Consider the following 20,676-nt stretch of genomic DNA (forward strand, 5'->3'; position numbering starts at 1 on the left):
TACATCCTGAATCGCTCGGAGTCATAGAAATCCTTCTTCTCCCAACATGAGTTATTAAACAGTCCCAGTAGTACGTAAGATGTTTGTCATGTGGACCTATAACTACCTATCCCACGAGTCTTCGATAGCTGACTCCTGCAGAGAGAACTGAGTAAACAACCGGGATTTCCGCATGCTTAAACACGGGATTTGGCATTCCAAAGAAGAACGGGACCAGGATTTGGAGTCTTCAGGAATCGGGGTTGTTAGAATTGAGCTGAATTTTCTAAAACATCGACAAAATACTTTAAGTTGGAAGTTGCTCGTGAAAAAAAAAACAAATTATAACGCTATCGACCATTAGGTTAGGAACCTTGGGGATCTAGTTTGAAGTTTACCTTGTGCCTGCTTGTTACATGAAACAAGTTCAGATTGCAATACGTTAAATAGACTGCTTGCAGTCCGCCTTTTCTCTTAAAATCCGTCTAGTTCTTATCTCATCCAGCGCGATTGCAAACCACGACGTTATTATTGCAGAGACGAGACGCCCTTGTTTCTAGCGGCTCCCGGCTTCGCCGCTCGAGTGGCTAGGTTTCGCGTGCAGTTACTTTGCAAAGAAAAACAAGAGACTGCTCGCAGTCTATACGTGAAAGTGAATGGCCTATTAGAACGGGAAGGGCAGCATCAAAACAAGCCAAGAAAAGGAAACTGGGCTTTTGGGTTTAACACAACAGACCTTAGACAGTTTTGAATAAAACAAGCATCACGTTCCGGGGGATCCCCCCCACATGGGCTATACATGGGTGTGCCGTTGGACAGTGTCGGGCTCCTGACAGTGTATGGTTTTCACCTTCTGTAATAAACACTAACAGGCTATATAATTTCGTGTGATTCCCTCTGAAGGGTATTGCGTGCACGATTGATTTGATTTGCTGGATGAATTTTGTTTGTACTCCAATTAAACAAAAGCAATGACTATAACCTGAGTTTGTTCTTTTGCAATTGCCAGTGAACGGCTTTAAAACAAGACGGCGTGGATTTTGACCATTGTCCTAAACAGGGTAATAAAATTGAGGGTATTGCCGTAAACAGGGTATTTATTTTAGGAATTTTTTGTCCTAAACAGGGTCAGGGTTTTAACCCCTGAGCGGCTCACCAATACCCAAAGATTGGTCGAGTACTCCCCCCCCCGGGACATAACACAAGAAACAACATTTACTATTATGTTTTCTGCAATATTGTTTTATTATAAATTGTATTATACTTTTTCTTTTTTAAATAAGCAATTTGGGTTGAAGGGAAACCTTGAAATGTATATGAAAAGAAATTTCTTACATAACATAATTATATTCTTTAAAAAAAATTCAACAATAATATTTTCACTATTGCTGGCATTTCATATTATTCCATTGAAACAGCCTCAAAATTCATAATTTTAGTGTACAATATTGCACACCTGATAATTTCGACAAAATACACTACACCAACAGAATTATTTAGCCGATTAAACCAAGCATTAATCCATTGACACACCAGAAGATTTAACCAGGTTATTTCCCATAAGAACAAACCAAATTAAACAATGGGCAATGCGGCAGCATTATCTTCGGTGTTAAAATTTTAAACCAGTTCTAAAATAAAGCAAGTACATGTACAAAAAAAATGCCTTACCAGAAAGTTAATCAATTATCAAAAAATCATCTTGGCTCACTTTAGATTCTATTTAGTCTTTACATCCAAGTACTGATTTAACAAAATTGTAGCATTCATGTGGTATTGAAGTTATTTTTAATACTTCTAACCACACAGACATCTGACTGCTAATAAAAATTTTGAACTTTGTTCTAGGGCAAATAATAACCTGGTTAACTCACAAAAAGTGTCCCAGCAAATGGGATCTGTATAAGAAAAATACAAAAAATTATAGGTAGATAAATCCTTGGTTAAGAAGGGAGAACAGCAGGTTTAATTGCTACCTAAGTATACAGCTGTAAATGATATTTGGCACCACTCAAGGCTAGCCTGTGCCACAGACAGAACTGAATTTCTGGTTAGGTCCATCTGACAAACAGCATTAAAATCCTTGTTCTGGACCACCACCTGTGTACTAGGATTTGAGTGCGCCATGATTGACTTGTTAAACTTCACACTGAAGTTAAAATATTATGAACCGCCTTTTTGGTAATTTGTTGCATCCATATGGGGTCCAGAAAAAGGATATCGGCGCTGTCTCGCTACTCAAGGCCTGATTGCACAAGAATGTTTATTTGACAGGATTCAAAAATTGTCTCAGTTAACTGGAACAATGATTGACGCTCATTTCTTCGCTAAAATACAGCCAACTGTACTCCCTTCTTTGGAGAGAGAAAATTCAGACAGCCAACCAGTCATTAAGGGTGGTGACTGCACAGCTGAACATTTCTCTCTTCATGTGTAAGCAAAAATAAGCTTTCAGACTGCTCTACAGGCAAGCCTGAAAATACAGCTACCTGCCAAAACTCATTGCTGCAAGCATAAAAGAAACAAAGTTCATGGAACAAGGCCATAAGCGACTTCTGATCTGATGTGAAATTATCCTGATGAATCACAAGCATACACAAGGGAAATTGTAGGGAGAATCTAAATCAATCAGATGTCACTTACATGTAGGACCATTACACTCAACAAAAATGTGCAGAAAGGCGCATCAAAAATCATATAAAAAATTCTTAATAAATATTTGAAATAGCAACATACAAAAGTAACCCTAAGGGTCAGTTATTAATTCAATTGAAGTTTAACTAGAGCCAAGACTGAACAGTCTACAATGGTAGCTTTGGACTCTCCAGTCCAATCCCAAAGTTTTTACTACACTTTCAAAAAAAAGGCTGAAGTCAAGTCTTAATTGCCTCAAAAGCAAGACACCTAATTTCAGAGATACTATCTAACTGTCCTATAGCGAAAAAAAAATTTCACACGTCACAAAAATACTATTAATAAAAAGATATTAGTCCATCAGCCTTGTATGTTAAAATATGCATAACTATGTCCAAGTTTAATGATATTAGTTGCAAATAGGTTTTTATATATACAGAACTTACTACGTGTAACTCAATCAGAAACTTGCATATTGAATAAATTAATTTTGAATGTTTGGGAGAAATAAACCAAACAGATTCAATGTACAAAATAAAGTAATCCAGTTTAACAGACTGTATGATGGGAATAGATAGTAACCAGAATTAAACACTTGGAATTACACAGAATTAAGACCAAAAAAATTCGTTGGTAGATTTTTCTATCCTTACCATTACTGACTGATAAAACATCACTGGAGTTCAGAAATTGTCTCCGGAGTTGAATTTGGCAATGGATGGCCAGTTGTGAAACATTTACAGTCATCCACAATGGTGGCCTCAACAGGTGTATCAGAGTACATATCAATGCCGCTGTCAGCTAATGATAATGCATCTGGATCATTAGTAACAGCAATGTTATCTTCACCTTGGTCAATACACACTCCTGAATCACTAATGTTGTCGGTACTTCCAGATAAAGAGGAATCATCGAGGCTGTCAAGTGAGCTTTCAAATTGATCAGCTTTACATGACGCTGAATCTAACAAGTTACCTTTTCCTTCTGAAAGTCCTTCACTCCCAACTTCACTGTTTTCAAGCTTATTTTGGATTTCTTCACTGTCACTGAGATTACCAGTCCAGTCAACCATTTCTCTTTCTTGCTCTGTAGATGACAAATTTTCTTGTGTTTCAGTATTCCACTCATTTGCTTCTTTGATAGCAAAACAGCTCTCCGTACATGAAGTTTCAGATAAATGTCTCGTCATAAGCCAATGTCTCACACTTCTTTGTATGATAGTTGCAGCTCTCCGTCTCTTCAAAAATCTCCGCCTTTCTCTAAAACGCTTAAAGGCTGCTTGGATAACTCTCACTGCATTATCCAGTACTGCTTCTTGAAACTTCTCAATGAGTTTGTTACATGCACTGTAGTCTTCTTTGGATTTCAAATGTTCTGTTTCTCCGTGAGAGTTTTCATCCTCATTGTAAGAATTAACTACATGCTCACAGTTTGAATTTACAATTTCTTGTTCATTCACTTCTGAAGCTTCTAAATCACTACTGTTATGGACATTGGAAGGGAGCTGAGTGTTATTTTCCTCCACTTTAATAACATCTTCCCTTGTGTTTTCCCCTTGTTCTGAGATGGGTTGAAGTGCCCTACAAATTTAACACAAAAGCAGGGGATGTATTAGTATCCACTATTTTACAACTGCATCCTTATACATGTACATGATGAAGCTGCACTGTATAGACTACTATCATCTCACTTTTTTACATTCATTAATTCTGCTCAAGAGATACAGGCAAATCAGGTTGATCTTCCTTATAACTGTTAAAGAGCACGTGAAGGCAGCCACTACCAGGTTTAGTTTGCTGTGATCCAGAGTGTTCTAACAAAGTACCTGGCGGGTCGTATTATGACAGGACATACAATTTTAGACTTGCTTCAAGACAGGAAACAAGAGGGAAGTGGGAGGGCCAAAAAGCAAACTTTGTACAAATATTTAGCGCACATAACCCCTTTTTTAGCCAGTCCAAAAATTTGTCTGGTACAGGGTAAGCACATAGCCTTAATGGAAAGAGCATTTAATTTAATGGAATAAATGCACCAATCTGGTAAGGTCAACTATCACTGACTTCTACGGGGGGATACATGTACAGGTTAGATATGGATAATATCATATAGACTTCTTCAGACAACAGGGAGAATATATTCATAATAATAAACCTTGTTTAAATGGAGGACTGTCCACACCATGACACCACAGAAAAAAAAAAAACAAACAGACAAACACCACATTGACCACTGCAAAAAAGAAGTGGCGAAACACTGACATTGCAATATTACTTTAGAATTTTCGACCAGTGAATTTCGATATGAAAAGTCCTTTAAAATGGCATAACAAATCAGGAAAAAAATAAAGGACTTTTACTGTAGAAAGTCTAATTTTTGTCCTATGATTAATCTAATCCTAATCCCCATATAATTAAGGAGGGACGATCACGGAGCTGATTAGAGATTAGTAGAGAGTCATGGAGAGTGATACTGACCTCAAGTTATTTGCGAACTCTATTTTCAGTCATGCAGATAGAAAAATGCATGCACTGCCCATGGGACTGAGGAGACAGTCATGAAAAAAATAAACCTAGATTTTGCATATTATCCATTTGTTTTGAATTTTTTTTTTGTATAAAAAGACCAAAAAGATCATCCTTCGCCCCTGCTATAACAAAGCAGTGAGATAGTAGAATCAATTTTACGTAACATTCTTGGATGGTGGAACTTGTCTTTGGTCGTTGTCGATCTTTTGTTCATTAATTCTGATCATTGTTGATAATTATGGGTCTTTGTGGATAGTTCAGGTCCTTTTGGCTCGTTTCGCTAGGTTCCTCGTTTTAGTAACTACGGTGAAATGATAAACCACAACACCGCAAATTATTTTGTTTCACCAAATCCCGTAGGCTTAAAATCAGAAACTCCGCACACTATAGGGTTTAAGATCCCCGCAACACAGGATTTTATTCACTGCAACACTGCACAAAAAAAATAAGCGACACTGCAAATCCCCATTTCCCCCTCTTTAAACACAAGTCCGTGAATATCTAGCAGGGTCATATAGGCATCCCTTAGTGGGGTCAAGCATGCATTTCCTCACAATGTGAAGAACCCAGCAATTAAATAACATTTAAATGAATACTTTACTCTGAATTTCAACTTGAGTGTTCTAAACAATATGGGTCGCTATGTTTTTTTGTTTCACATCGAAAAACATGATGTCTGCTGTATGTCTTCAAGCAAAAAAATAAATAATGGGAAAAATGGGATTATGGAAGCTTAACAACACTGAAGAAAAGTCAACTGAAAGGAAAAACTGATATGAACCAAAAAAATATCAAGAATCAATAACGGTTGTTTTTCATAATGGTAACAATAATAAGTTCCATAGATGCTGGGCAAAATTTCCAGCCACTCCAAATGACTTAAGATACACTGTAGTTACTGAGTGATTCATTTTTTAAACTACAGTACTGGTATGCAATATTATTTGATGAAGACAAACACTAATTGCTAACTACAGCGCATTCACCACTTGGGCACAATCGATACATGATGTATTGAATTGCAAATCCTATTGTTTCCGATGTGACAAATAACAACACGTGTTTTAAATCACAACAAAGCTGATTTCACGCGTGGAATGTGTAGTTTCGCGTCTTTTCAGAATTTCGCCCACAATCAAGATTCATTGAAAATGAATAGAGTTGCCGAATATTTCCAGGCCAGCAGGTTTAGAAAATTCTTGCTCCACGGAAACGAATTTTGAGGGTAAAAGGTGCCGGTATGCCGGAAAGTCGACAAACACAGCACGAAGTGTTGTTTACAAGGTCATTCAGTAGTTTTAATACACAATAGTGAAAACCCAATTTGAAAGGATTGACACGAAAAGGTTAAACCCTGTAAAATCATGAAGCTTATGTTTAAAATAATCTGGTAAACCTATGAGAACATGGAAATCTACATGAATCAAAGACAGTTGTTTAAGTTGTGATTTCATGGTATGGAATGCTATCAAATATGAATGTGTGGTTGTTTGAGTTTAGAAAATTATGAATATGAAATGAATAAATTCACACCAGAATGAAGGAAAAATGTCCCTGGGTTTTTCAAGAAGAGGATAGTGGACATTTGTGGGAAGGTTCAGTTAAAAGAAGGTTAAAAATGCTGTAATTCGCTTTGCGATAAACGCCCATTTTACTTGAACAGGAGGGTTATCACGTATCCACAAAGAGCGCGAAGTTCAACGATTCACCAAGGGAGATGAAGCGAATCGCGCACAAAATATGAAACTGACTTTGAAATATATTTTAATTAGCTGGCCGAAAAAAACGTTGGCGGAAAAGCTCGAGATGTCATAACGACAAGCTCGATATTTTACTAACGAAACTGTACTCTCAAAGCAGAAAACCATCTGCTTGCAACATTTAATTTTCGGAAGAAAAGTTTTCCATCGTCATGATAAATAACAAAGAATTTTCTAGAAAATAGAGCCGAAATATCGGTATATTTAAGCTAAACGTCAAGCTCTCATTTATGAGGGTCTTCTGTTATATAACTTATATCAAATATTGCTCAGCGATGTTTGCCCCTGAAATCACCTGGAGATCTCGAGTACTGAGGTACTGATTGGAAGGAATCGATTGCCGCCTCAAGCGATGTAAAATCACTCGTTGTCCAGTGGTTCTCATAAATTTGTGCAGTGTAGAAAACTTAGAGTTCTAATGAAATAGCGACTGTAGTAGCATACCTTGTGAAATACTTCCATCTCCACCTCCAACTGCTTTGTTTTTGACGAAAAGTTCGCTTGACAGTGGGAAAACATCGCACTTTGCTTCCATCCAGCGTGTTCGATTCAATTTCTTGCGGCTTATCAACATCTTCGAACCGCTTAGAAGTATCATCTACAGAAGTCATTTGCCTTCGCAAGAGCGATGCTAACTACTAAAGACCACGTGAAGTCAGCCAGGTTTAGTTTGGTGTGATCCAGAGTGTTCTTACGAAGTACCTGGCGGGCCGTATTTATATGACAGGACAACAATTTTAGACTTGCTTCGAGACAGGAAACAAGAGAGAAGTGGGAGGGACTAAAAGCGAACTTTGTACGAATATTTTGAAATCATGCCCAAGCCCCTCGCGTGCGTATCTGGCCGGTGAAGCTCTGTTGGGTCAAAGTTAGAGGATATCAGACTCTTCATTTTTATCTCTTTCACGTTACTTCCATGCACATTTTCTTACCCAAATAATTGGAAGGTTATCTTTTAAAATCAATCTGCGAAGAGGGTGGCTCGCACACTGTTCAAATAAATCAAGAGAAGAGAGCCCACTATAAACTCGCTCTCAGTTCTCTTCACATTTTTTCAAGATGGCGGCCAACAGACCTCTGACGGAAGCGGTTATGGCGGCATTTGCATTGAGTGAGTTTTCCATTTTTAGATATTATGGTCTTTTATTCTTGACAGTTGTGCGTGAATTGAAAGCTTCCTCTCGTGACGGACCTGACAGTCTTGTAGAGGAATTCGTTCCAAAGTTGGCTTGCGTGTAGCTAAAAATAATTCAGCACATCATGCATGTACTGTAGAGATGTAAGCTTGCCAACTGCACAAGTGTAATTCTGTCATCACCACAAAAGCTTATATATTCTTCGTGATATTGAGGAAGGCGTATACGCCGATGCACGCGAATTTCTATGATCTGACGCATTTCATTGCGTGAATTTGTATTTTATTTTCCGTGAAGTTACTTTGCTTTTCCTTTGTAATTGGCACAGATTTTGATGTTTGAGGGACAGTTTTTTTGTATGCGCTTTTTGATTTAACTAAAAGCTTAAGCTCATAATTAGTATAAATTGTCGTGAATGTAGATTTTTGAAACATTTCTTGAACTTAAGATGATTTCAGATCATTTCTTCCAGGATATCACTATATACTTTAGAGACTTTTGACCACACTGAAAAACGATTATCTACACTCTATGGGATCTTTCTCCAACAAGATGATCTTTGTGTTAAGGAGACATTTATTACATGAATATTCTAATTTTATTCAGTGATGATGACATGACCTAAAATATGTTAAACAAACAGGAGTTGTGCACAATATGCTAAGTTCAAGTTAGTAGTGAAGCTTATTACCCATATCATTAGGAAGCTTTCATTAGATCCATCAATTTTTTTCAACAAATTATTTTTAATGTATGTTCCTTCTCTACAAGGAGGTAGCCATATGTGATCATTTTCTGTGGATAAATATTTCCAACTTGTTGCAATATTTGTTTTTATAGTACAGTCTGGGAGATTTCCATTTCTGGATATAGGTATCGTGTGTTGTGATTGGTTAAGATCAAAACCAAAACAAAGTAAATTTGGTCGAGAGCTACCGGAGATGAGTAGAAGTGAAACAAATTTTTGATTGTAATGCGGCTATCGGCCAAAACAAAATTAAGTAATATGAAATCACAGCACAGAAAGATAGCATAAATAAAATAATTTATTCAGCATACACTCTTGCATTCTGGAAGAGTTGAGCAAATTCTTTTCAGTACAAATTCATCATATAAACAATACAATAGTTAATAAATGTCATGATCCTTGAACCCAAGCCAAAGAAAATACTTAAGCTGCATCGCATGAGAGATAAATCCTGTAAAAAACAAAAATGACAAGAAATAATTAATCAATATTCCTGACACAGGTCAGCTTCATGACCTCTCAACATGAGACCAGCCGCAAAAATATAATTTGCTCTCCGACATAATATACCCACCATAAAGAAAATAATTGGAAAAAGCAACATTTTACATCAAGAGGTAAAAGTCCTTTAAGACTACAGACCCCTTTTTGTACCGTGTAAATTTGGATTTGTAGTTCGCTACCGGTGAGAATTCAACTGATCCTACAAGAACGCATGACAAAGCAGAGCAGGAAATCATCAAATTCACAGACAAAACAGTTACAAAGAGCACAGGAAATGACCTCTAAACAACAGCAAAGAGATGACTTCAATGCCTTGCAACATGAACAATCCCAAATTAAACAAAACCAAAGATCAGTTTTTTTCCATGAAATGCTCACACAGTGAACCAGTAATGACGCCAAAATTACACACATCACAGATTTTCAAAGGCCGTGCATATATGAACTAAAGTATCGTGCATATGGATTTTCTTTGAATAGACAACAAGAAAATTTACTCTAGTATCTCAGAGTAATGTTTTCAAAACCAGAAAAAATTATTACATACAATCAGAATGCATAAAAAACACAACCGGTGAATTCACTTTCGGCAGATCTTTCTCTGCATTGCAGAGACGCATGCCATCTTTCATTGTTTCACATGTTCCGTTGATGTTCCCTTACAAGTAACGCGTGGTCTCATTACATAAATAAAAGGAACCACAATAATGAGGCTCAAAAGCGTTGCAAATACTGGAGGTCCAAGGTGCAATTATCAGTGACGTCATCATATATCCAAAAATGGATATCTCCTGGACTAATAGTAATGTCTCTCTCTAGACCATAGTGCATCCAGGCTTGTCTTGAGTGTGTACAATGTACAGTATGAAAATTATACAGTGGAACCTTGATTTAACAAACGTCTATATTTATCGAAGTCCTCGTTATAACAAAAATTTTTCTTCAGCCCGGCCAAAACTACAGTAATATGTATGGAACAGAACCTTGATTTAATGAAATCCTCTCTATAATGAACACAATCCACAAGCACAAATGTAAAATTTACCTCGATATAATGAATAAATGTCAGCATGTGATGAAAGATGAATGCCAAACAGACCAACAAGGGTAAAAATTTTATGCGCACAGTAGCTTTAAGCAGTTTTGTTTGCCTGTTATTGAGTTCCTATCGTGCTGTAGCTACATATAGCTTTGTACTGAATCGTATTACAGTAATTTTTCAGATCCAGAAATGCTGGGTTTTGTAAATTAATTCGTAACTATACCTCGATATAATAATTATTAATATTTTTGTAGTTTTCTCGAAAATTCATTAATTGAAGGTGTTTGATATAGTGAACCCTCGATTACTGAAGAAATTTCCCCAGTCCTTTGGCACTTTGTTAAATCGAGGTTCCACTGTAATACTTTTCTGTAGCTTAGTGGGTAGAGCATCTGCTGTAATTCGCTTTGCGATAAACGCCCATTTTACGTGAATAGGAGGGTTATCACGTATCTGTAAATATCGCTAAGTTCAACAATTCTCCTATGGAGATGAAGCGAAACGTGCACAAAATATTAAACTGACTTAAATAGGTTCCACTGTAATACTTTTCTTTAGCTAAGTGGGTAGAGCATCTGCTGTAATTTACTTTGCGATAAACGCCCACTTAACATGAATAGGACAGGGTTATCACATATCCGCAAATAGCAGTAAGTTCAATGATTCTCCAAGGGAGATGAAGCAAATCGTGCACAATTTATAAAACTGACTTAAATAGGTTCCACTGTAATACCTTGCTTTAGCTTAAGTGGGTAGAGCATCTGGACGAGTAACCAGATGGTCATAAGTTATGACTCCTATTTGGAGTTCTTGGATTTTTGATTCAGAGTCGCTTGGCGTGTCTCACTGACTAAAAAATCATCTTTCTCAATACCTTTCATGCTACACTGTATTCAATACACTTAACAATGTTATTCTATCGAAGGCATGATGGCTTCAATTTTTTCACTCTAGGGGTTCAACTTGAGTCAACTTTTGTTCAAGTTATTGTGCTGCCAGTCTCCCAGAGCTCCAACCCTATCTCATACAGACTATTCTGTGGTTACACTGCAGTTAAGCATCTTAGTTGATCTTTTTCAAATTGTGAAAGTGTTTGTGAATTTGTGAGATCACAACCTAGCCCTTTTGTGTAACTTACAATTAATAATGTACCTTGTGTGAATCAACCCATTCGCCCCAGAAATTTTGCCAAAAAACACGTTTTGAAGCAGTTTTCTGGTCACTGTTGTGCTATAAAGAGCTAATTTACCATAAAGCCATTTATAGGTTGTACATTTCGCAGCCTTCTGCTTCAGATGCAAAACGAGCTTATGAAGTTCAGACATGCACCGAAAACAAAATTTCGAGATAGTTTTGGTATAAATTTTAGAATTTTTGTATATTGTATTTTAATGCAGATGTTGTCATCGTTTCGCTGTTCTTCAAGATTCATTATTTAATTCTCAGTGTCTCAGTATTCTAACAGTTCAAGTTAATAAGCATTCATGCGTCGAAATCAGCTTGACTCTTTCACTTCTACATTTCGAGGATTAATAGTGTGGTTTACAGAATTTGCTGAAAAAGGAAAAAGGCCAAATATCCTGATGAGAAATTCGCTCAAAGGATGAAAAAACTCTTGGAAAAAACTACTTACAGTTGCGTGAATTATCTCTGGCTCTTTGTTTCTAAATCTGAATTCTTCTGTTCATGTCCACTGCTAGCTCAAACTGAATTTTTAAAACATAGCGCTCGAATTCAAAATACCCTTAAGGAATTTAAGGGACGCGTTGCTATCAGCAATGGATTTAATTTGTAACAGCAGATGTAGATCGATGTTACAGATCCAAATTCAGGTTACACTTTTTTAACCTAAGTTGATTCTCAATTTCCTTTGTTTCCCAGCCCTAATTCATGAATTGTTAGAGTTAGGAGATCAGATTTTTAAAAGGAAATAGAGTCAAATCAACCTTAGCCTGAGAAAACAGTCGACATTTCACAACACCACCACCACCCTGCAAAATGATGTGGCATCGTGAAATGTTGGCTGTTTTCTCAGGCTAAATCAACCTAGGTTAAAAAATTTTATCCTGGATTTTCATTTTTGACCTGTAACTGATGCTACTATTGTCAGAGAAACAAATCCCTGTAAAACGCTAGTGTATATCGTAATAAGAAAAGTGTTGTTTCTGTGGTAAAATGTTATTCCTATGATAACAATAAGAGTCATTAATCTGGGTATGATTTTAAAGAAGTACAATGGGCATCCACCTCTTATAAAGATATCTTCTTGGCATTAGCACCTCTCACCTAGGCTCACAAAAAGGGCCAGGGGTGTTTTTTCCAGGATTTACAATGTGTAACCCATATGCCTGAAGGTTTGGTACCAGAGGGTGATCATATTATTACAGTATTAATGTGTATTGTACCTACACTTTAGACACAGAACAAGAGGTATGGCCTGAAAATGTGGAGCTTTATGAGCCATGTAAAGGTAATTTAATCAGCTTCCTTGTTACATTTGAATTAGTAACGACCAATTTATCACATGTGTATAATAATGCCTAACTTTCCCAGATTACCCAGGAGTCTTGATCCTTGATACAGCACAAAATAATCTTCTGGTCTCCTGCACATTTCACTAAATCTTGTGAATGAAGATGTCTTTGAGTTCTATTGTAATGATATCACAAATTTCTCCAAAATATAAAATTGTCTTTTTTTTAGATCATATCTGCACATCTTTCATCACGACTGATGAAGACTGTTTTCATCATTACAATAATTAGCAATTGTTGTTTTTTTTTTTTGCCTCATTCAAGAATATGTATTTTTGAATACATTAAAATGTCCTTTGTCACACCCATATTATGATCTTCAAGTGCTGGGTTGCTTTGATTGTATTACAAGGGGGTTGGATGAGAGTGTTAGGCTGATAATAGAGGGGGGAGGGGCGGTAGGGTTATTGTATGAAAGAGACAGTCCATGGGTCTCCAAAGTTTGGTACATATTTTGTATTTCTGAGAGTAGCCTTGTGCAGTCCTGTACAAGTATCCTGTTGCGTTATCTTCTTGTAATGATTCCAACTTTGAGAATTAGAAATTATGTTGTACTGTTATTAATTTTTATTATTAATTTATTACATTTTTAGATACCATTCTTCTGACAGATGCTGCTAATTGTAGAAGTGCAGAGGTACATGTATGAAAAATTGTCATTTCTACTGTCTTGATTTGTTTTTTGTAGAAACTGTTAACTCAAATATATTGTAATTGTTATAAAAATTAATGCATGTTTACTACCTTAATCCGTGAGTATGAAATCTGGTCGTTACTGGTACCTCCCAAATAAAACATCTTTAGCAATACCTTTCATGGTAGTATTATTTTGGTCTTGGCATACTACCATATATAATAATAAAATATTTTACACACCAACTTCACAAGTCTCTGCATGATGTTTCCAAAGTAAGTCAACTCAAAATGAACAATAATATTTATTTTTTTCTCCCTGTTTCCTAATAATTTTACTAACAGTGCTCTCCTTTAGCCTCCCACGCAGACATTCTTAGGGGTTCGTCACACGTTCCTACCCCATGAACGCCTGCTGAAATGAACGGTTTAATTCCTTTCCTATAGTTTGCAAATATCAGCTGGATCTCATGTGCAGATTAGTGAAGAACCAATCTATGCAATTAAGTCAAAGTGTTGACAATCCAAACACAACATACAAGTTCAGTAGAGAGTGATACTTGACCAAAAGGTATTGCCCCGGACAAGAAATTCTCTGTTTTCACTGTCACGTCATCAAAAATAAAAATTCAAACCATTCAATACAGAAAGTCCAGAATCTGGAAAATGAAAGAAGATAAATATATTTTAAAAGGTCTGTGTGAAATTTCATATAGAGATGTTCAAGACAACGTTTTGCCCAAATTTATAAAGCTTTGTATGGAGATGCCATGTTGGTGTCCCTTTTAGGGGCACAAATACATGTACATGTATGGCCGCTGGAAACTAACAGCTAACAGAAAAATCTGTCTTTGAGTTTTACTACAAATGCATGAATTAATTCATTGCTTGAGGAACTCATAAAGATTAAAGTAATATTTATTCTGAGACAACAAAATTAATGTTTAGATGGCAAAATCTCAAAAAATAAGTTGTAAATATATATGTTTTTAACCTATGTAAGAGCTTTCTTGGCCACCAGCTAATAGCTCACTTTGGAAAAGAGTAATAGCTTGGGACCCAAACAAAGCACGTGCGCATTTATGAGATTGTTTGGGAGGACAAGTCGAGGAAGCCACCTTGAATTATGACGAGATATGCAAGTTGTCGTGTGGCTTTACAAATAACTTCACGAACTCCTAGCTGGCATTTTGTAGAATACCAAAGGCAAGACGTTTCCTTCGAGAATATCAGTAGAATGGTACATTTTCTTCAGAACGCTAATTTGAAGCTGTTTCACTGTGCATTCTTCTGGTTTTTCTCAAGGTAAAATCACCCCACAAACATGATCTTCTTCCTTCAGCTTTAGCTGTTTTAACCCCGCTGAAATATTCCACTTTGCTTCCTGCCATATTTGTTTGCATTCACTTCCCCCCCAAATAATCCCATAAATGTGTGTGTACCTAGTTTTGGTCCCAGGCTATCACTCTTTTCCGGAGAGAGCTATTAATACCACATCACACAAAAGCCTGGAAATTCAAGCCCAGGCTGAGTAAGAGCAGTGTGCTTGTAGCAGTGGGCTCGGTTATGACCATTGGTTTATCAATAAACAGATGCTTGTTCTCGAAGAAACTTCTTTGACAATGGGAAACAAGAATGACTAGTCCAGAATCGAAGTGCAGGCTGTGGCAACCTTAAAGGTTTTACGTGATTCAAGCAGAGCCTGCCCTTTTCTCCTCCTTGATCAAGAAGACAAAAGAAGCCTCTGCTGACAGTGTGGCGTTCAGACTTTGCACTAAGTCCTCTTTATACTTAAATGTTTCATTAACTTTTTAATAAAGCAGCATGTAATGGCTATCTTCTAGTTGGTGATATGCCAATCCCTGTTAGCTACCTTTAAATAAACCTCTATAATTTTAGTTTTGGAAGGGTGAGTGTTGTTGCCTCACTGTAATAATCAATATTCACCAGAAACTGGTCATGTGTCAAATTTTATTTTCACAGGTGTACTTAAAATTCTGTGGGTTAGCCTATGAAGTAAAAAGCAGAAGGAATGCTGAATTTATGTCTCCTAAAGGTATCCAGTTTCTGTTTAAACAAGGAATTTGCCCAATGCTTGTTTTCTGCACATGATGTTTCATTTTTATGGAAACAATAACATTTGGTGCTCAAAAAAGACAGTGAACAAGTCTTACCAGACTTGCCTTAAAAGCCTTAAAAAAAGAGGGATGAAAAGAAGTACTTGTGATCATTTGCGTATTATCTCTAACTCCCATTTAAAGTGTAGTGTTCAATGTAATTAATTATACTTTTGTGTCATTGTAGGTAATGTTCCTTTTCTAAGAGCTGACAGGCAGTTGATAAGTGATTTTAGTGGCATTACCTCATATATTGGGGAAAAGGTAGGGATAATGATTTTGTTTTTCCACTGTGATTAGCTCGTTAAAGTCTAAAATCCTAAGATAAAAATGCTCTTAGCAGTCCCTCAGAATTGTCATATGGGCAAGCAACTAAGTTGAAAGGGAATTAGGCAAACAGGTGGGATTACATTGTACATGAGAAGATGATATTTGCTAGCACACCACCCCTACCTGAGTCCTCCCATGACAGCTGCTTTCCCAGTCTTGGCCTTCTAAAACAGGACCTTGCATGGAATACAATAAAACCTGTGTGTAAAAACATAATGGATTAAGAACCTCCTGGCAGAAATTTGCCACTTAAATACCCCAAGATACAAGAACCTACATTTTGCCCAATCAAAGAAAAAAAATAAGATTCTTATGCACCAATGTACATGTATGCAGGTTTATACAGTATTTTTTGCACATGGTGTTTGTTGTAGGGATCAATCTTTCAGAGTAGTTCTTTTTAATGCAGCACTTAATTCCAATTAAACCAATTAGCCAAAAATGTCACTTAAACCCAGCCATGTTTAATTTTACAGGGCTTCTCTGCTAGTAAGGATTTGGAAATGATCGACAGAGCAGAAATGGAGGCCTATATTTCGCTGGTTGAAAACTCTCTTCTCCCAGCTGAGGTAATCAACTTCTCACATTCATTAATTATGCATGTTAGAAATCACTACCTCACTCTAGTGATGTCTGGAAACCTGACCTTGGTTTAAGCAGAAGATGTACGTACTGACATACAATGTGATAATTAGGAAAAAGTGCTTAGAACAGGAACTTTTGACAAACCCTATTAATCTTAACAGGTGAAACAACCAAGTCTTGTGCATTTAGTGCCTTGCCAACACAGTCTCTCAGCCCCAGGAGGTAGGGGAGGGGGGGGGGATACTTCGGATGGGGGTAAAAATCAAAACCCCCAAAATTCCCTATGGCTACCATCAAAACCCCCAAAAGATCCTTGGATCAAAAATTAACCCCCCCCCAAAATCCCGTTTTTCCATTTCCCAGCCTTAAAATTTCCAGAGAGCAAAACAAGTTTGGTTGTTTTTATTCGCAAAACTACACGACTGGGATACGCAAGAACTACCACGAATCTTCAGATTGTGTTAAATACCCAAAAAATCCTTACTAAATCAAAAAAATTCAAAAAAATCCCGGAATCCAAAATTTCAAACCCCCAAAAATATAATCCTTCTATCATCCCCATCACTTGAAATCTGGAGTACCCCCCTAGGTTCTTAGCTTTAGGAATGAACAATGAGGCATGACATTTTATATAATTCCCAGGCTAGGTTCTTACTTGAGCTACTGTGTTCTCCCTAAACTACGTGATTTTTTCTCCTATATATTTTACTCACTTTCAAAACCTTTTCTGTACATCTTAGCTTGCATAAGGTACTTTTTATGAAAATCAGGTTAATGGCCAGATGGACAGGAGTGGGTGTGTCCAAATTAAAAAGCTGCATGGAATGAGCCTCCTCTAACCGATTCTTGATGTAATTTCAAATTCTCCTTTGCTTCACAAACAAATGCAAAGCACTTTGTACTGGAAATTCAGCAGTAATCAGAAGTTACTCAGGGCTTTTTCTCTTTGCACCACTTCATTTGTGCTTTAGAGAAGATGTCACAAAAACGTAATTTTTGAAATTATGGGATATGTTGGCCTATGTCCAGAAAGAACAAGATAAAAAAATGTTCATGCTCCATTGACTGTAAATCCCTCTAAAATAGAGTTCTAAAGTGTGACATCATAGAAAACTAAATTTGGGAAATTATGGGATGTGGTAGCATGTCCAGAAAGAACAAGATAAAAAAAGTTTATGCTCCATTGACTGTAAATCCCTCTAAAATAGAGTTCTAAAGTGTGATGTCATAAAAAATTAAATTTGTGAATTTATGGGATTTGTCAGGATATTCTGAAAGAAAAATATCCATGAGGACTACTTGCCAAAAACTAGCATTGTGAAGCAAATTGTCTCTGAGATATTAGCCCTTTTATGCTCTGATGACTCCATACAAATCCTTCTAAATTTGATTTGCCAGTCTAAACCTTTTGACCCAAGTCAAATTTAGAAGGATTTGTCAGTGGAGTCATCAGAGCATAGCTGGGCTATATCGCAGAGACAATTTGCTCCCAAAATGCAAGTAAGCATTGTTGTTAGACGTTATTCTTTCAGAATATCATGACAAATCCCATAATTTCACAAATTTAATTTTTATGATGTCATCACTCTAGGACTCTATAGGTCTGGATCGTAAAATATTTCTTTTGAAGCTAATTTTAGAAGGATTGTAAGGAGTCATCAGAGCATAAAGGACAGGTGCTTATACACTGTACATGTATCTCCCGGGGGATCCCTGCTAATTTGCACTAATAAGCTGATTTTTTTATCCCTCTCTTTCTGAATATGCCATCCAATTCCTTAATTTTACAAGTTTAGTTTTGTTTGTGATGTCATATTTCTCTTCTATTGCAGTGACATCTCAATGAAGTGATTTTTCTTCTTAACTTTGTGTCTAGCTTTACATGTTGTGGTGGAAGAAAAGTTGGGCAGTTAGAACAAGACAACAGTATGGTAGTCAGTTTGCTACACCACTGAATGTTATCCTTAGCTACAGGAAGCAGTGGCAGATCTGTAGGCACCTCAAGGCTATTGGCTGGCATCTCAAAACTGAAACTGAGGTATGAATAATCATAAACAGACTCTCAAACTGGTGATGTCTGTTAGGAAAGGACACAACAAAACCCCCATTTATATAGGTGTCCTAATATTATAGACTGAGGTAGTACAGGGATCGAATGAAGCGTCAATCATAGACTACGAGTAGTCCCCCATTTGTCCTCAGGGATAGTAGAGCAAGCGAAACGCGAGCGCGCGCGTGAAAGATTTGTTCCGATAGTTCAAAAATGAAATGCATGCATTCCCATTTGTACAAATGTAGCAAACTGCTTTTCTGTTTGAAAGTGTTCTAATTGAAAACTGTTGGCCCAGACAGAGTGGTTTTTTGGTTAATTTTTGCAGGTTCTTGAGGAGTTTCGACGGACATGTCAGGCTCTTTCTGAAAAGCTGGGAAACAATAGGTTCTTTATAAATGATAGGTAAGAATACAGCCTCCTTTCATCGAGCAATGGGAAACGATGAGAGTGACAAAATTAGTTTTCCCGCCAACGATATCAGTACAAAATTAAGAGAAAAGGGTATGAGAATTTAAAAAAAAAATGATCACCTCGAGAAATATAAAATTCTTTGATTTTTCAACAAATTTTCTTGACTAATTCTTTAAGATAATCTATCAAGAGCAGTCTGTAGAATTTGTATGTGGATATTGGGGCTTAAAGGGTTATATAACAGAGCGTTGCCATAAGTATTTCAAACAGACAGACGTTATCAACCCCGCTTAAAAACCGCTCACGAAGCATTTCTATGGAAATACTGATTCTAGGACCTGAGTCATCCATTTTTTTAAATAATTACAGGAAACTCCCTTACTAGCAGAGTTAAGAACAGAGACGTAACGGTTTTTATTGATTTTTCCATATCCTTTATTTCTCTTTCAGAAGACCCCTTATCATATTCTCCACTTATCTAAGCTAAGCTAATGTCTTTGATGATCATTTAATGTTTTCGCAAGGTATTTTCTCATGTCTAATATTGATTGGAAATTTTATTTGTAGGAGAAATCATATACTGTTCTAACAGTACAATGCCCATTTCGACCAATTTCCCAAACTCTCCACTTTTAGTGCACCTCTTTATAGACGTTTGATTCTATTTTTTTTTTCTTTCTTTAATCATTGTAGACCAACAGAGCTGGATGCATTAGTGTTCGGCCATCTTCATTCAGTGTTGACCAGATATCTTCCAGATGATTGCCTCAGTTCTGTCGTCAGGGCGCACAAAAACCTTGAAAATTTCGTCATGACAATATTGAGGGAATTCTTTCAGTGAATAAGCTAGAATCTGCCATTTGATTGGTCCACCAACATTTCTCAAGGCCTGTCGTCACTTAGAAAAATGGTGAAAGACAAGGAAGAGGGCGGCTTTTCCCCTTCTATCAGTTCAGTTTGGTCAGCCCGAGCATTTAATTGCAGAGGTGTATCGAAGCGTGGTTGCTCTTTATTTAAGATTGCCAGCATATGAACATGTTAAAAGTGCCAATAAGTATTTTACTAATAAATTTAAACAAATTCCCCGATGGCTTCTTATTCTCAGTCGCTGCTCAAAGGACATTCTCTTGCAACTCATAGTCCCGGTTCTTGTCCCTTAGTAAATGCCAGTGAGGGCCAGAAAAAGTTTTACCACGCTTTCTCTTTGTAAGAACTGACTGGCCAGACCATTCCCGTCGCAATGAGAATCTCATTTTTAATCAAAACTATCCAGTCAGATCAATCAAATTTTGACTAGTATGCACAAAGGAGATGGGTTTTCATAAAAAAAAAACTCTTGGAAAAATCCTATTTCATTGTCAAAATGACTGGTACGGCAATGGTCCGGCCGGTCAGTTCTGACTTGGAAAGCGCCCTAGGTCATTTAAGAAGTTAGTCCTCTGTAGAGGCCATGTGCCATTTCCTTGGGGTTTTATGAGCTGTCCGTTGACGAGAGAACCCATGAAGAGAGCTTCGACTGTAGGTTTCTTCTTTAACGAAAACTATATATTCTAGTCATGAATAAAAGCAAACAAACCAATAACAAGAAGACAAAAAGGATAAGATCGTCCCCTCTTGATTGACTCTTAGAACTCTCTGCTTTTGGATTCCTGCGGACATGTTTTGAAAAGGATAAGCAACTACAG

General features: G+C 36.9%; 2 protein-coding genes across 2 annotated transcripts; one reads left to right on the forward strand and one right to left on the reverse strand.

The window, feature by feature from the left end:
- Nucleotides 1-1,355: 1,355 nt before the first annotated feature.
- On the reverse strand, nucleotides 1,356-7,650 carry LOC140931149 (uncharacterized). Its single transcript, XM_073380898.1, has 2 exons — nucleotides 7,343-7,650; nucleotides 1,356-4,193 (listed from the first exon to the last, which is right to left on the reverse strand). Exons 1-2 carry the CDS (start codon nucleotides 7,507-7,509, stop codon nucleotides 3,287-3,289), a joined length of 1,074 nt encoding a protein of 357 aa, XP_073236999.1. The 5' UTR covers nucleotides 7,510-7,650; the 3' UTR covers nucleotides 1,356-3,286.
- Nucleotides 7,651-7,656: 6 nt separating this feature from the next.
- Nucleotides 7,657-20,072, forward strand: LOC140931150 (metaxin-2-like). Its single transcript, XM_073380899.1, has 9 exons — nucleotides 7,657-8,009; nucleotides 12,745-12,798; nucleotides 13,456-13,499; nucleotides 15,479-15,551; nucleotides 15,800-15,876; nucleotides 16,419-16,511; nucleotides 18,404-18,565; nucleotides 18,906-18,982; nucleotides 19,685-20,072. The coding sequence occupies exons 1-9, from the start codon at nucleotides 7,958-7,960 to the stop codon at nucleotides 19,830-19,832; spliced, it is 780 nt and encodes a 259-aa protein (XP_073237000.1). The 5' UTR covers nucleotides 7,657-7,957; the 3' UTR covers nucleotides 19,833-20,072.
- Nucleotides 20,073-20,676: the final 604 nt, after the last annotated feature.

Source organism: Porites lutea, chromosome 3 (genome assembly GCF_958299795.1).
Source record: "Porites lutea chromosome 3, jaPorLute2.1, whole genome shotgun sequence".
Lineage (NCBI taxonomy): Eukaryota > Metazoa > Cnidaria > Anthozoa > Scleractinia > Poritidae > Porites > Porites lutea.

Bases quoted from the DNA above. Each gene is read 5' to 3' on its own strand.
- LOC140931150 (XM_073380899.1), top strand. From the start codon at position 7,958: ATGGCGGCCAACAGACCTCTGACGGAAGCGGTTATGGCGGCATTTGCA. The intron at 15,552-15,799 runs GTATCCAGTTTC...GTGTCATTGTAG, and splicing joins TGAATTTATGTCTCCTAAAG to GTAATGTTCCTTTTCTAAGA. The intron at 15,877-16,418 runs GTAGGGATAATG...TTAATTTTACAG, and splicing joins CCTCATATATTGGGGAAAAG to GGCTTCTCTGCTAGTAAGGA.
- LOC140931149 (XM_073380898.1), bottom strand. From the start codon at position 7,509: ATGACTTCTGTAGATGATACTTCTAAGCGGTTCGAAGATGTTGATAAG. The intron at 4,194-7,342 runs GTATGCTACTAC...TTAAATTTGTAG, and splicing joins AGATGGAAGTATTTCACAAG to GGCACTTCAACCCATCTCAG.